Source organism: Sparus aurata, chromosome 13 (genome assembly GCF_900880675.1).
Source record: "Sparus aurata chromosome 13, fSpaAur1.1, whole genome shotgun sequence".
Classification (NCBI taxonomy): domain Eukaryota; kingdom Metazoa; phylum Chordata; class Actinopteri; order Spariformes; family Sparidae; genus Sparus; species Sparus aurata.
The window spans coordinates 34,512,068-34,525,598 of record NC_044199.1 but is presented as its reverse complement, the minus strand read 5'-3'; the positions used below and the strand labels follow the sequence as shown (position 1 = coordinate 34,525,598).

The window sequence follows — 13,531 nt, the reverse complement described above, 5'->3', positions numbered from 1 at the left end:
ATGAACCTGCAGCGAACGATCAGGGTGAAGTTTGAGTCTCAGGTGAACAAGACCTGAGCTTTCATTGATGAGATTGTGTCGGTTTCTTCAGGTTTCAGCGAATTATTGACACTTCATGACTCATTTCTGTAGAAAAGTGCAGCACACGGCTCGTCTAGAAACATAAAAACAGAAGGCCGGCCTGTTTGTACGCTTGCAGCAGATCTGCGTCTCACTGCTCTCTCGCCGGGTGTATCCACATTCATTGATTACAGAGGAGGTGAAGTGATGCAGCTGTCATGGCAACAACAGGACTGAGAGGTGCTGCAGTGATGAACAGTGTGGACCGGCCTCCTGCTGGGCTGAGGAGGTTCTGACCACGTTTACAGAACACAGATAAAAACTTCTGCATGTTCAATTTGATAAATCTGTTTGAATTAGTCTGATTACTTTTTTACATTTAAATAATCATCGAAATAAGGAAGTTAAACGATGTGTTTGTCTTTATTTTTCTGACCCAGTTAACTCATATTTTATAATGATGCTCAGTGATGGAAGAGTTCTGATTAGGAGTTTGGGTTGGACCAGAAGATGTGAGATAAGAAAGATGATGAGCTGCATCGTTCTTTAGTTTGATGAAGAAGAAGACGATCTTTCATCCTTCAGCAACATTAAAGACTGAGTACAATTATTCGTCATGTCTTTGTTCTGTTTGAAGATATTTGAAGCTTCACTGGAGTGAACCCGACACAGAACTACTCACCAGAACTCGATCTCCGACTCTTAGATCCTTGTCCCCTCCTTTCTTCACCGAGCCGCTGTCGGACATGTTGGACCCCGACTCGTTTCCCGTCTTCCCTGCGCTGTTGAGCAGGCCCTCTCTGAGCGTCACCACCACCCTCTGGCCAGAGGAGGCGCCGCCCTGCTGGTTCTGATTCTGAACTGAGACTGAGTCAGTGGAGTGGCTGTCGCTTCCCTCTCCGACCGGCTGTCGGGTGAGCTTGGAGGGTCTCGTGAAGATGCCCTGCAGGGGCTGGCACTCAAAGTAGCGCACTCCGCCCACCGACCCATCGTTTTTGCCAACTAGGTCGTTCAGAATCACGCCAGCCCACTGTCCCGGGGCGAACTGGGTCTCCCCCAGGTAGGCGATAACTCCTGGTTTGACGCCGTTGACCCAGACGTGTTCACCGACTGTGTAGTCCCCCAGAACATCGTCGCCCTCTTCAGAGATTTTAGTTGGAGTGGTGGGCTTCAGCGGGACGTCTGCAGGACAACAAACACATCACACAGATTATCATCTGTCAGGCTGCAGAGACAAACCACAACATGTAGTAAACCGTGCGTGATGATCAATACTTCTTATTGTCAGGAGACTGTCAGCTCCTCACTGCAGGCTCATGTTGGAAACACTGCATACATTGTGAGAACATCCTCATTCACAGTCCAGCAGAATCGCTTCACACCATTCATCCGCTCCACCGCGTCATGCTGCTGGAAAAAAAACTGCTTGTGTGGCAGCACAACAGTGCAGTTTGTGCAAGATTAGGCGTTACTCTAATTCCTCCTGAAAAGTGGGTCAGAGAGACGTATCTGCGATGTGCCGGTGATTAACCCGCCGTGCAGCCGCCGTGATATCTCATGTTTGACACACAGACGAGCTGCATCCTGGTTTTTTTCCACAGCAGCCTGTAAACTGAGCCGGCACCATTAGCACGCGGTCTGCTGCACCGCACCAGTAAAAGTCTGTGTTTATCTGTGTGTGTGTGTGTGTGTGTGTGTGTGTGTGTGTGTGTGTTGATGCCAGGGCTGTCTCCCCGACACCCTGTCAGAGGGCCCGGGGCTCTGTGGGCCCCTTTGGTTGGACTTTATGCCTCAATTGCTGCCATATGTTGTGATGTGAGACACATTCTGCACAAACACAAACGGCTTCGACCTCAAAGACTCTCGATGGTGGTTTGAAAAGTTCTGAGGAATGTGCTGCTCCTGGTAGAACCAGAACCACTGAGATACTCTGCAGGCTTCCAGGCGACACTTGAAATACTGAGTCTCTTTCTATCTGTGTGATCAGTGGACAGGTTTGTTTCTCTGTCCGACACATATTGACCATCATAACGTGGCAGCAGTCACGCCCTGCATTAATCAGTGATGTGTCAGAATGAGTGTCGCCCGGAGCAAACTGTCCGACAGCATCAACATCAGCCAGAACTCACTCTGTGTTTGACCCATATTACTCTGTTCACTGCAGCTGGAAGCACAGCTGGACGACCAACTCGCTCCACAGCAGCAGAGACGGAAACGTACCTGAGAAACCTTCCTGCTGACGTCAGCGTTCAGTTTGATTTAGATTGTATCGTAAAGTCTACGAGATATAAGACTGTGACTCGCTACTTCTGTAATCTATAGTTTATCTACAGCTTGTTACAGGTAACATGCATCATTTGATCTACAACTCCTTCATGTCACACACGTAGACGAGTTATCAAACTGTTCTGCCATCTGCAGTTGGTTTCAGTTGGTTGTCCTGTTGCTAATGGCAACCATCACTGTCACACTTTAATGATGGTTAAAGCTTAAAGTCGTTATCGATCACATTACATCTCCACCGTCAGTGTATTCACGCCACAATACCGCTGTTAAAACAGTCATCTCACCCTCAAGTGGTCGACAGTTTGTGCCTTAACTAATGTTGCTAATGCTAACTAGCTAACAGTCTGCTGACCAAACACAGACACCATGTGACTCCAGCGCTGTTATTCTATTGGCTGACAAAGAAAACAATCAGACATTTTGAAATGACTGATTCACATCATCATCGTGTTTTTAAGGACAGGAGAGACTTTAACTCTGCGCCTCTCTACGAGCTCTGTACATGTTTTATTTTTAGAAATGACTTATGTAACAATATGAAAGTATCTAAACTCTCTCACTATCTCAGCCGTACTTCCTGCTCGACTTCAGGTCTTTATGGTCCAAAGTTATTTACTACAACGTTCCTTCTGAGCGTCCGACACAAACACACGACTCTCTGCTTCATCTCACGAATGTGTTCCTACAGTCTCACAGTTGTTTCCAGTAACAAACTGTCAGAGAAGATCTTCTGTCTCATTGAGTCGCAGGCGTTCAGCAGCTCTGTGCTCACTCACAGCAGACCACCTATAATTATTTTTTTTTTTGCGAGGAACACATCAGATCAACCGACTCAACATGTGATCCGGCCCGCAGACCCGTGCAGGGCAGCGTTTAAAACCTGAGCTAACCCATGATTTGGGTTGCCGGGGCAACAGCAGAGCGAGGGTAAAAGGATCCTCGGCAGAAGGAAACACAGTCCTTACTTTCACTATTGTGCTTGGCCACCTCCCACCACCATCTGAATCCAGCTATTCATCAGCTCAGCACAATGAAACCTCCACAGCTTCCTCCCGCCCCTCCTCCTCCCCCTCCTCCTCCTCCTCCCCCCAATTATCCCCTCATCTCTGCACACACACACACACACACACACACACACACACACACACACACACACACACACACACACACACCTCTTTCTTTGGCCTCTTTAACTGCGTGTTTATGATCACTTCTACAATGGCTCTCATCTTCCTCTAACTTGCTCCTTTTGATCCGAACCCAGTGAGTCGGCGCTGACAGCTGTGCTCAGACCCCAACAGATGGACCGGGTCGAGCTTCAGTGTTTTGGACTTTTCATCAGTCTGTTGCCTCTAAATGTTCTGTGTTTGAAGGTGATATCATGTCACACATTCAGCGTGTCAGGTTTGACATTTAAGATTGTTTCTTTGAGCACAAACAGGTTTTTAATGCCGTTTTAATTTCTTTAAAGGACGAGTTAATCACCTCCAGGTCAAACTTTTATTACCTTCTTTTAACGTGTTTGGTTGATTTGTCTTCATGCTGCAGAGTTTTAGGAGATCTGAGGCTTCACGTGGACTCACATGGTTCCACAGTTTGTCTCCAGGACAGAGAGCTGAAGCGTTTCACTGCAGGGTCCCTCCAGGTTTACACAAGCACATTCAAGCACTTTTCAAGCACTTTCAAGGGGCATAAACAAGCTTTTCCAGCACCTTTCAGCTGTAGTGAATCATACTTATACATAAACAGAAGAGTGACAAGTTTAATTCATATTTATAATATGATATAACTTACTCCTACGCCAAGCACCTTTCAAACATTTAATTACACTCAAATTCCAGCTTTTTCAAGGATTTCCAGCCCCTGTACAAACCTTGTAGCAGTCGATGAAGCAAGACAGATCAAAACACACCTGATTTTCATTTTCATCACGTTACAGGTGAGCTGTAAACTGTAAGATATCCTTCACAGCTGTTTGATTATGCAAACAATATTTTTATGTTATAATCTGTGTATGAAATAACATCTTGTTATTATTTTGCTCTCTCACACTGGTATCAGAACCGGCCTGAAGAATCCAGTGCTGGTCGGTCTTCCCAGAGATCTGCATCAGAGGTGAAGGTGTGTTCTGTCTGAAATGGTTCAAGCTTCATGTCTCTAAAAGACGACAGCGCTCGACTGTGACTGAGATATTTCTGCAGAGAAACTTTCTCCAGCGGAGACGTGGCGTCCTGGAGGGCGCAGCGCTCACGTTCCTCCCTCCATCCACTCGCTGGCTCCAGACTTCTTCTTTACATTCACTGAACTCTGCCAACTTCCGACACAGAGGCCTCTTCTCACAACCTCCACAGCTTAAAGCACCAAACAATCAGAGGGCTGAGATGTGCAGCCGGAGGGCAGGTCAGAGTTAAGACGACTGATCCGTCCAGCGGCTCGCTGAGGCTCCGGTGTTGTCACAACAGCCTCTTATCACTGAGTTATAGCTCAGGCGGATCAATAAGGCGATGCCACTGAAAATAATGTGAGTTATGGCATCGAGGGAACGAGACAAACGCTCCAAAGATCTGTCACAGAGAACCAGCAGGCCTTAAAGTTAGCTTAGCTTCCTCGCTCGTTTGCCGCCACGTACATCGTTCCACTTCACGTGCACGCTGTGACGTCACACTTCCTCAAGGAAAATTCAAGACCCATCTATATTTACTTCCCTTCAATTCACAAACTTTCAAGGCAGCGTGGGAGCCATGAAGCTGCAGACTGATGGACTGACAGAGTTTAAACATTTTAACTCCAGAAGTTTCTCCATGTTTACAGCCTCTATGCTAAGCTAGGCTAGGCTAACCAACTGTTAGCTCCAGGTGAATGATTAATTTTCACTGTAATTCCATCTTTAAGTAACACACTGACATAATATGTGATTATTGGTGATGGGTTCTTTCTGTGTGATTTGACATTTCCAGATGTTTCCTTTAAAATCATCGACTTAAATTCAGGACTCCTTCATTAAACTTCTGACTGGATCAAATCTAATTTGTTCACTGAATTTGTCCTTATTATCTTTAAAGTCTTCTGTAATTTGTTGAGTTAATGCAGTTAGTTTATATCTTTATTTTTACTGCCTCATTATTCCACATGTTCATGTTTTTATGAACTTGTGTATCTTTGTTTATGTTTTTCTCTGGTGTATAAATCGTACGTACTTTTCTGCTTTTCACTGTATTTTTATGAACTTACTTTATGTTTTTATTTTCTCGCTGTGCTTCGTTTACACCGTAAAGCTGCGTTTAAAGTATAAAGCAGCATTATAAATAAACAAGAACAATTACAACGTGACCGGTGAGAATTAAAATTCCATATACACCCACAACCATGAATGAATAATAAATATATCTGCGGCATGATGAGCAGAGAGAGCTTCATCAGAGAGGGAACGCTGAAACGATCGTGACTGTGTGTTTCCTTCTGAGCATCAACAGGAAGTGAGTGAAGTGACGAGTTCACGTGTGACAGAAACAAACGGTTTGAACCGCAGGACAGAGTTCAGACGTCACACGCGGTCAGCAGCTACCGAACAGCTGACGAGCCGCCGTGCAGCACGCAGGGATTAACGTTTTGAGCCCCAAACGACCGAGTTCAGGACGATTCCAGAGACAATCTGAGCTCTGCTGCCTCCAACACCACAGAGACACAAACAGCAGCTCCAGGACCAACATTCAACTGCTGATGAAGGAAAAGAGACACTTCTGTTCCAAACACCAGAGAAAAGAAAACAAGACGAGTCAGAATGTTAAACAGCTGCTCAGATTACAGAATATACACAGACGTCACAGATATGTTATTATCATGTCGCTCCTCAAAGTTTCATTATCGATTCATCTGATTGTTTATATTGATCGATATCAGGATTTCCCAGAGACCAAAGTGACGACTTCTAATTTCATCTTTTGTCCAACAACATTCAAAAAGACTTTATATTTACTGCAAACTCATATTTAAGAAGCTGGAATCAGAAAATATCTGATATGTTTGCTTCAAAAATGACTTAAGGATTCAACTGATTATCAATAATAGATGGTTTTGCATTTTCTTTTGATCAGCTAATCCAGTAATCAGCTCACTGTTGCAGCTCTACACCAGAGAATGACCTTTTCACAGGACTGCCACTAACATTCATCTGCCTGCTGATTCATCAGACGATCAATTCTCAGTTTATAAAGATGCATCACAGTGAAAACATCCTGTTTCCTCTGAGTAAATGTCCAAAACCCCAAAATATTTAATTTGAAATCACATAAAATAAGAAAAGCAACAAAACTTCACACCTGGAAACGGAAAATAGTTTTCTTCTTATGATCGCAGCTCTGATTTTAATATCCTGGAGGCAGAAACAGTTTAAAAGATGAAAATTAAAGTTCCTCTCAACTAAAAACTGTCTCTGATGTCACATTCACAGCGTGTAGAAGGAGTCTTCCTGCACCGGAGGATGTTAGAAGCCAGTTTGAGGAGAAAACCTTTAACATGTTACGAGACAACAAACTGTGCCGGGCTCAGCAGAGGAAACACTTCCTGTCGGGGGACATATTCAGCCTCGGCTCTGTGTTTTCTCCTCCTGGCTGTCGTGGAATTCCTCCGTCAACACGAAGCGTGAACACTCGTATCTGTCCGATAACGGCCTCTGCTAACGAGGCACCGGCGTACGATCAGCTGGAGACGCTGCTCTTCTTCTGTCGTGTTCACTTGGAGCTGCAATTTAGCAGAACCCGAACCAACGTGTGCGTGTGAAGCTGTCGTCATGTGAGCTGACGCTGAGGAGGAACAGCTGTGATTACTTTCTGCAGGCCGAGGCTGTAATTTGGATTTTCAAACACGTCTCATTTTGGTTTGAGTCGTCCGTCTTCCAGTAGCTGTTTGGTCAAAGTCACGTGTTCTCAGTTCTACTTTTTCCTTTTGGATTTCTGGAAATATTCTATTTTTTTTTCCTGTCAACAGATCACATTAAAGAAACATTTCACCAGACGAGTTTCCTGACGAGGAAACAAGAACAGCGTCAGCCGGTGGAACAGCGAGGCTCTCTTACAGCAGATATCATGCAGAAACCAACATATGCACAAATATCTTTGTACATTAATGCAGCGACACCAACATTATTATGCCTTCTCTTATCGTGATGGCCCGTAAAATAAGAGAATTACTCAGTCACGGTTCGTGTCGTCTAACTGTCAAATGTTTATACAGATATTAATGTGCGTCACTAATCTGAAAATAATCAATCTGCTCTCTTGTAAATCAATTGTGAATTTGTTTTGAGCAGCAACAAGCTGTAAACACAACGCTGATATATTATCATCTAATAATACTAATATGTCTAATATGTTAGAGAGCAGCTGATGTTTCCACCTCCAGCAGCAGCAGCAGCAGCAGCAGCATCATCCTCTATGAGTCGTGTTCCGCTCCTGAACAGAACATCTGGATCCTCTGCAGATCATCTGATAGTTTCTGTTGTAACTTGTTGATCTTTTATAGTTTCTACTTCTTTACACAAAAACTACAGAATGGACTTCAGCCAGACTTGGATGGAGGGCGAGTCTCAGTCCAGGATAAAGAGACTGATCCAGATGTTCTGTCTTTAACATCATAATGGATCCTGATGAAGGTTCAGGTGTGTTTAGGTGTCTGGGATCTATGAGTGAGTATAAGAGGACTTCTGGGTCGTCTGAGTATATTCTTGTCTTATACACATTTAATTATGCTCTCTAACTTTCTCTGTTCATCTGTCTTTCTTCTGTCGCTCGGCCGGCTCTCTGGTCTGGGGATCAATGAAGAATTAACTCATCTCGTCTCTTCTTAAAGGCTCCACTTTGTTCACCAGCTGGATTCTAACTCGGTCCGTCTCGTTCTCGGCGCTGGACACGTAACGTACAGCAGAGTGTTCAATCAGATCAGCAGTGAACAACCAAAACAATAAGCTGAAAGACACTAAAACGCCTCGTAGAGCTGAGCCACGTGATCGGTTAGTGTCCATACATCACTATTGATTCTCTTTCAAACGTCACATTAATTCAGTTTTTACTATAAAGAGTTATGAGCGCAGCTGTTCCTCAGGACGCGAGAGAGAAACTACACAACGATGTAAAAAGAGAACATAAACAAAGCTGATGACTGTTGTGTTCTTTATAAATACACATGATGTTAAACGGAGGCTGCTGAAGAGAATCTGAGTAAATACAGAGTTAGATTACGTTAAAGAAAACACTTCCCAGCCTCTGTGTGTGTGTGTGTGTGTGTGTGTGTGTGTGTGTGTGTGTGTGTCTGTGTGTGTGTGTGAAATCTGTTCCAGCTGTTCTCCTGAGTCATTAACTCAAATAAACGCTCTCAGCCACTTCCGCTGATGAGAAACAATAAATCCCTCTTATTTTTCCACGGGGTCACAAGCAGGAAGTAACTCACTGTCTTTAGGGACGACCGGGCTGGACGTTCCCCCCGCGGAGCTCCTTCCCACTGGGCTGGAATGTTTGGGCCCCCGGCCAGGGATCTTCAGTCCGCTGGACTTCAGCATGTTCATTCTACAGTAGCAGGGAGACGGCAGCGACCTGAGAGCTCCTCCCCGGTGACCAAGGCTTCTGGATCAGGCACTAGATGTGGGAGTGGTGGCTGTCGCTCTCCATGTCGAGCTGTTGGAGGGATGAGGCGGTCGTAAATGTGGGAACAATTACAGAAATCACAGGTGAAGAGGCAGAAAGAGGCGCACGCGTCACTGAACCTCCAGATGTTTACAGAGAGACCAGGACAAACACAGAGGACAGAATCTGTGGCTGTGTTCAGTCTGCAGAGCAACAAGAAGCCATCAAACATCTGGAGAGCTGCAACAACCGATCAATCATCAGTCATCAATAAACATCAAAGTTATCAGATTCCAGCTTCTTACATGTGAATATGTTCTGGTTTCTTTCCTCCTGTGTCAGAAAACTGAATATTTTTTACTTTAAGACATTTGAGGACGAAACGCTGACACTAATCGATCAATCAAGACAATAATACGCTACGTTTCCAATCTTTCCATGACTTTAAATCTCCAACCATGTGTTGTATTTGGTGCAGACTTACGATGTGTGGAGGGATTCACAGCTCACCTGAGGATCAGCTGAGGACTCATAAATGTTTCTGCTGCTCACAAAACGTGACGAGAGGTTTGTAAGTAAAGAAACATTTACTGAACAGAGTTACAAAGAAGCTTCAGTCCTCTTATATGATTTTTATAGTACGTGGTTTCCATTTACATTCTGTTTAACTCTCAACCATAAAGACAGGAGGCAGAGAATTACAGGTCTGCTGGGATCTGTTTACATTCAGCAGCCTGAAACACTCCCACAGTAAATCCCACTAACGCAGGAGACTCACTGTTAACAGCTGCAGGAGAAACATACTCTTGGTTCTGTCTTGGATGTGTTCGCTTTGTGTTTCTGTGTGCTGATTACAGCAAACACAGAAGATTAAAAAGACGTCGGCTCTGTGCAGAACAGCATCAGTCCTCTGAAGTCACACTGGAGTCAAACTGAAGATATCCTGTTGGAATGTGACTTTGGTAAAAGTGAAAGTGAGCCGTGTTTCTGCAGCGTCACTGATCCTGATCATCACACATCAACACTTCATCTCTGACTGTTACTGTTCGACTGTTTCAATGACTTTAAATCTCCTTCTTGTTGTTTTGAGATAATATGAATCGTCTTGTGACTGTTTCATAATCCAGATGTTGCCTCTGTCTCCTGCTCTCAGAATACAGATGTTCATTAGCTCAAAGCTAACTGTGCTACAGCTAACGCGGAGCACTGTCCCCGTCACAAAGACATCAAATATACTTAAGTAGCAACAATGTCTAAGAATACAAGTCAAAGTCAATTATAGATATAACTACATGCATGCATATATTGTTTACTGTGGGCTGATTGATTATTGATCGATTATCAGACACAATATTCAATATGTTTCTGATTATTAATCAAATTATCTTCATTTGTAAAGTGAAAACAGAATCTGTGTTATTTTTCATCCAAATGCTGATAAAATACAATCATTTAAAAAATACTCGCCTGTGATGCAGCAGGTAATCTGTAAAGTAACTAGTTACTCAAGATGTTGAGTAAATATAGAGGAGTGAAGAGAAGCAGAAAATTGAAACACTCAATAAAACTAAAACTAAAGCTGACAGAGAAACGTAGCGACGTATAAAACAACTGAATGCCTCAATATTCAGCACAATACTGGATTAAATGTATTAGTTACATTCCATCAGTGGCTGCAGTGCCTGTGAGCAAGGCAGGAACTCTGTAGGAGCAGATCTGACCTGGTTTTAGTGGCGTTGTGTTATAATAACCCTGTTAACACCTGGGAAACATCTGGAAGCTTTAAACGTTAGTGACGACTCCAACAGGCCTGTCATCACAGTGACGATCAATCACAGTCAATCTATCAGTATTATTATAATCAATAACACGTCACTGCTGCTCATATTCCTCATGCTTCATTCAACTTCTCAGTCTGAGCAGAGTGATGAACGACAGGGCTGATGTAGGCCGGTGCCCAACTGGAGCACGGCCTACAAATCCGGCCCAGCAGCCACCATGAAGACATGATTCTGTTAGAGCCACAACACACACACACACACACACACACACACACACACACACACCGACACACAGACACACACACACACACACACACACACACACACACACACCGGACTGTGTGTTAACAATCATTTACATCATGAAGAGATGAGCACTGATCCTTTCATCCTGTCCACAGTGATGCTCTCTCTATCACTCCAGTCGGAACCAGGCCTTTGGGTTCTGGGTTCTGAGCCTCCGTCCGTCCTCAGCTCGTCTTCTTATGCACCTGAATTCATTGTTTTCACCTGATGTGGGTGAAATGAGGGTGAAGCGGCTGGATGATGCTGCGCACCTACACAACATGCAACACAACGCCAGTTTGATCCATTGTTGTAGCGACTGCGGCAACGTGCTCCAGCCCGCCCTGCAGATCCAGACCCGGTTCCCCCCAGAACAAACCGCACTAAATCACATTAACACGGGAAAATACTCACCTTTCTGTGTGAAATGAGGGCGTCCGAGGGGGTCTGTCCGCCGGCCGGACAACTTTCTGCTTCCCTCCCAGCAGACGGACCGCGGCTGCCACTCCCTGGGATGCAAATATGGATGCTGAGCAGCAGCGAGAGGAGAGTCAGCGTGGATCACAGGAGGATGGACCGGACCGGTGCTGTTAGCAGCTAGCCTCGGTGTTCGGGATCACAGCTACACAGGCTACCAGACAGCCGACACCGTCGACACGGATCGATGTTTTAGCAGCCGGACTCTGGCACGCGCACGTCCGGACGGGTTTCCGAGACGAACCGCAGCATCAGCAGCAATGAAAAGCAACTTTTCGGTGTCTGGTTCGGATTGAGCAGGGTCGGTTCGGACTCGTCAGCTGTTTTGCTGGGCCTCTCCTCGCTGGTGTCGGTGCCCCCGCTGTGGTGTGCGGGTCTGCTGGTTAGCACAGCCTCCCTCTGACTCAACCCACCGGCGAGACTGAACAAAGGGGCTGGGAAGCAGAGCCTCCTGGGGGTATGATGAGAGGCAGCGACAGTCTGGCTCATCGACGTGACGAACTCCCTTCAAAAGCATGGGAATTTACACTGCTCGCTGCTCCTCAGTCAAAATACGTGACTCACAAACCATGACTCAGTGCCATTTACTATCAGTGGTGCTTCTTTTTGATTCGGTTTCAATAAAATCGTCAAAGTATTTTTTTAGCAAAAAAAAATCCCCGATTAATGAGGCGGGTCCCTGTGTTTTACCAACGCCTTCACTTCACTGTCTTCACCTCGAAAACATCTGGTGTCCTGATTATAAAATGCATCAAAACTACACAAATACACTGTGTTTAAATATTAAACATGCGCCGAACTGAACAGTGGTTTATCGTGTTTCATATTAAAATCTTAAATTACGTAAAACTACAATGTAATTTCGCCAATAAGTAAGGAAATATTAAATATAGAGGATTCCAAATGAAGTCTGGTTTAATGTTCTCTGAGCCCGAACCCTGGTTAGATTGAGCTCGCTTCGGGCCGAACCTGAGCTGTCAATCATGATGTATATGTGAGACACAATTAAAGGGGCAGTCTGCAGTTTATACCCAGTGGTCTCGGTCAGCACGTGAACCCACAGACCCGCGTGGGAGCTTCATTCTCATATTTCTCTCATAATGTGGGCGGAGCCAGCCAGACCCGTTCATATGGATCCTTTCTGCTGTTCCGGCTGCTTTTTAAAACGCTCTGATTGGTCAGTGGAGCCAAAAGTCTACACCGGGGAGCGCTGTGATTGGTCAGCTTGTGTGCTTCTGGGCGTGTCCCGGTTTGACAGCTGTGCCGCGAACTAGAGACCTCTGCTGCTGCAGGACGCGCCGCACACACTCACCTGATGTGTGACGTCACCTGTCTCAGAACTACCCTCCGCCTGTCTGTGCTGACGTCATCAGTTAGTGTCAGTGTTGTTGTCTATGTGGCCTGAAGTGTGTACATGTGTACAAGTACAATAAGTACAATAAAGTCTGAAAGTGTCTGATATTTAATGTGTGTAAGTATCAGAAGAATTCATGAAATTGAATAAATATTATAAAAGTGCAAGTAAAAATAAATTACACACAGTGATGAAATGTAACTAAGTACATTTACTCAAGTACTGTACCTCAGTACTTCACTGTAGTATTACTATTTGACTTTATACTTCCACTACATTTTACAGTCAAATATTCATCTTTTTACTCACTAAACACATTTATTTGTTAAGTTAACTTTCTAATTATGAGCAGATTTTATCCAGAGGTGTTTTTAAGGTCATCTATTATTGTTATGTTATCATAAGAAGGAAAAAACAAAACAAAAATATACTGATTAGGATCATCGATAAAAAATGCTGAATATCGACTGCAATAATCTGTAAAACGATAATCTCTCAACCCAAAGCAAACAGTCTGTAGGCACATAATAAATATGTGTATAATGTACTTTTATTAGTACTTTTAATACTTACTTTGATACTGAAAAACTTTAACTGAAGTACTGGTCTCGTTGGTGACTTTTACTTTTATGAAAGTAATATTTTTAACACTATATATTTACTTTTGATCA

At 44.3% G+C, this 13,531-nt stretch overlaps 1 protein-coding gene across 3 annotated transcripts in view; it reads right to left on the bottom strand.

Annotated features, from left to right (window-relative positions):
• Positions 1–12,218, bottom strand: part of clip2 (CAP-GLY domain containing linker protein 2) — a 38,102-nt gene extending 25,884 nt beyond the window's left edge. For 2 of the 3 annotated variants that reach the window (XM_030437157.1, XM_030437158.1), the window contains exons 1-3: positions 11,444–12,218; positions 8,791–9,014; positions 743–1,242 (exon numbers count right to left, since the gene is read on the bottom strand). In XM_030437157.1, coding sequence (XP_030293017.1) covers positions 743–1,242; positions 8,791–8,905 — 615 coding nt within the window. In that variant the 5' untranslated portion in view covers positions 8,906–9,014; positions 11,444–12,218. The remainder of the gene's footprint in view (positions 1–742; positions 1,243–8,790; positions 9,015–11,443) is intronic. The other variant, XM_030437159.1, reaches the window with a different exon arrangement.
• Positions 12,219–13,531: the final 1,313 nt, after the last annotated feature.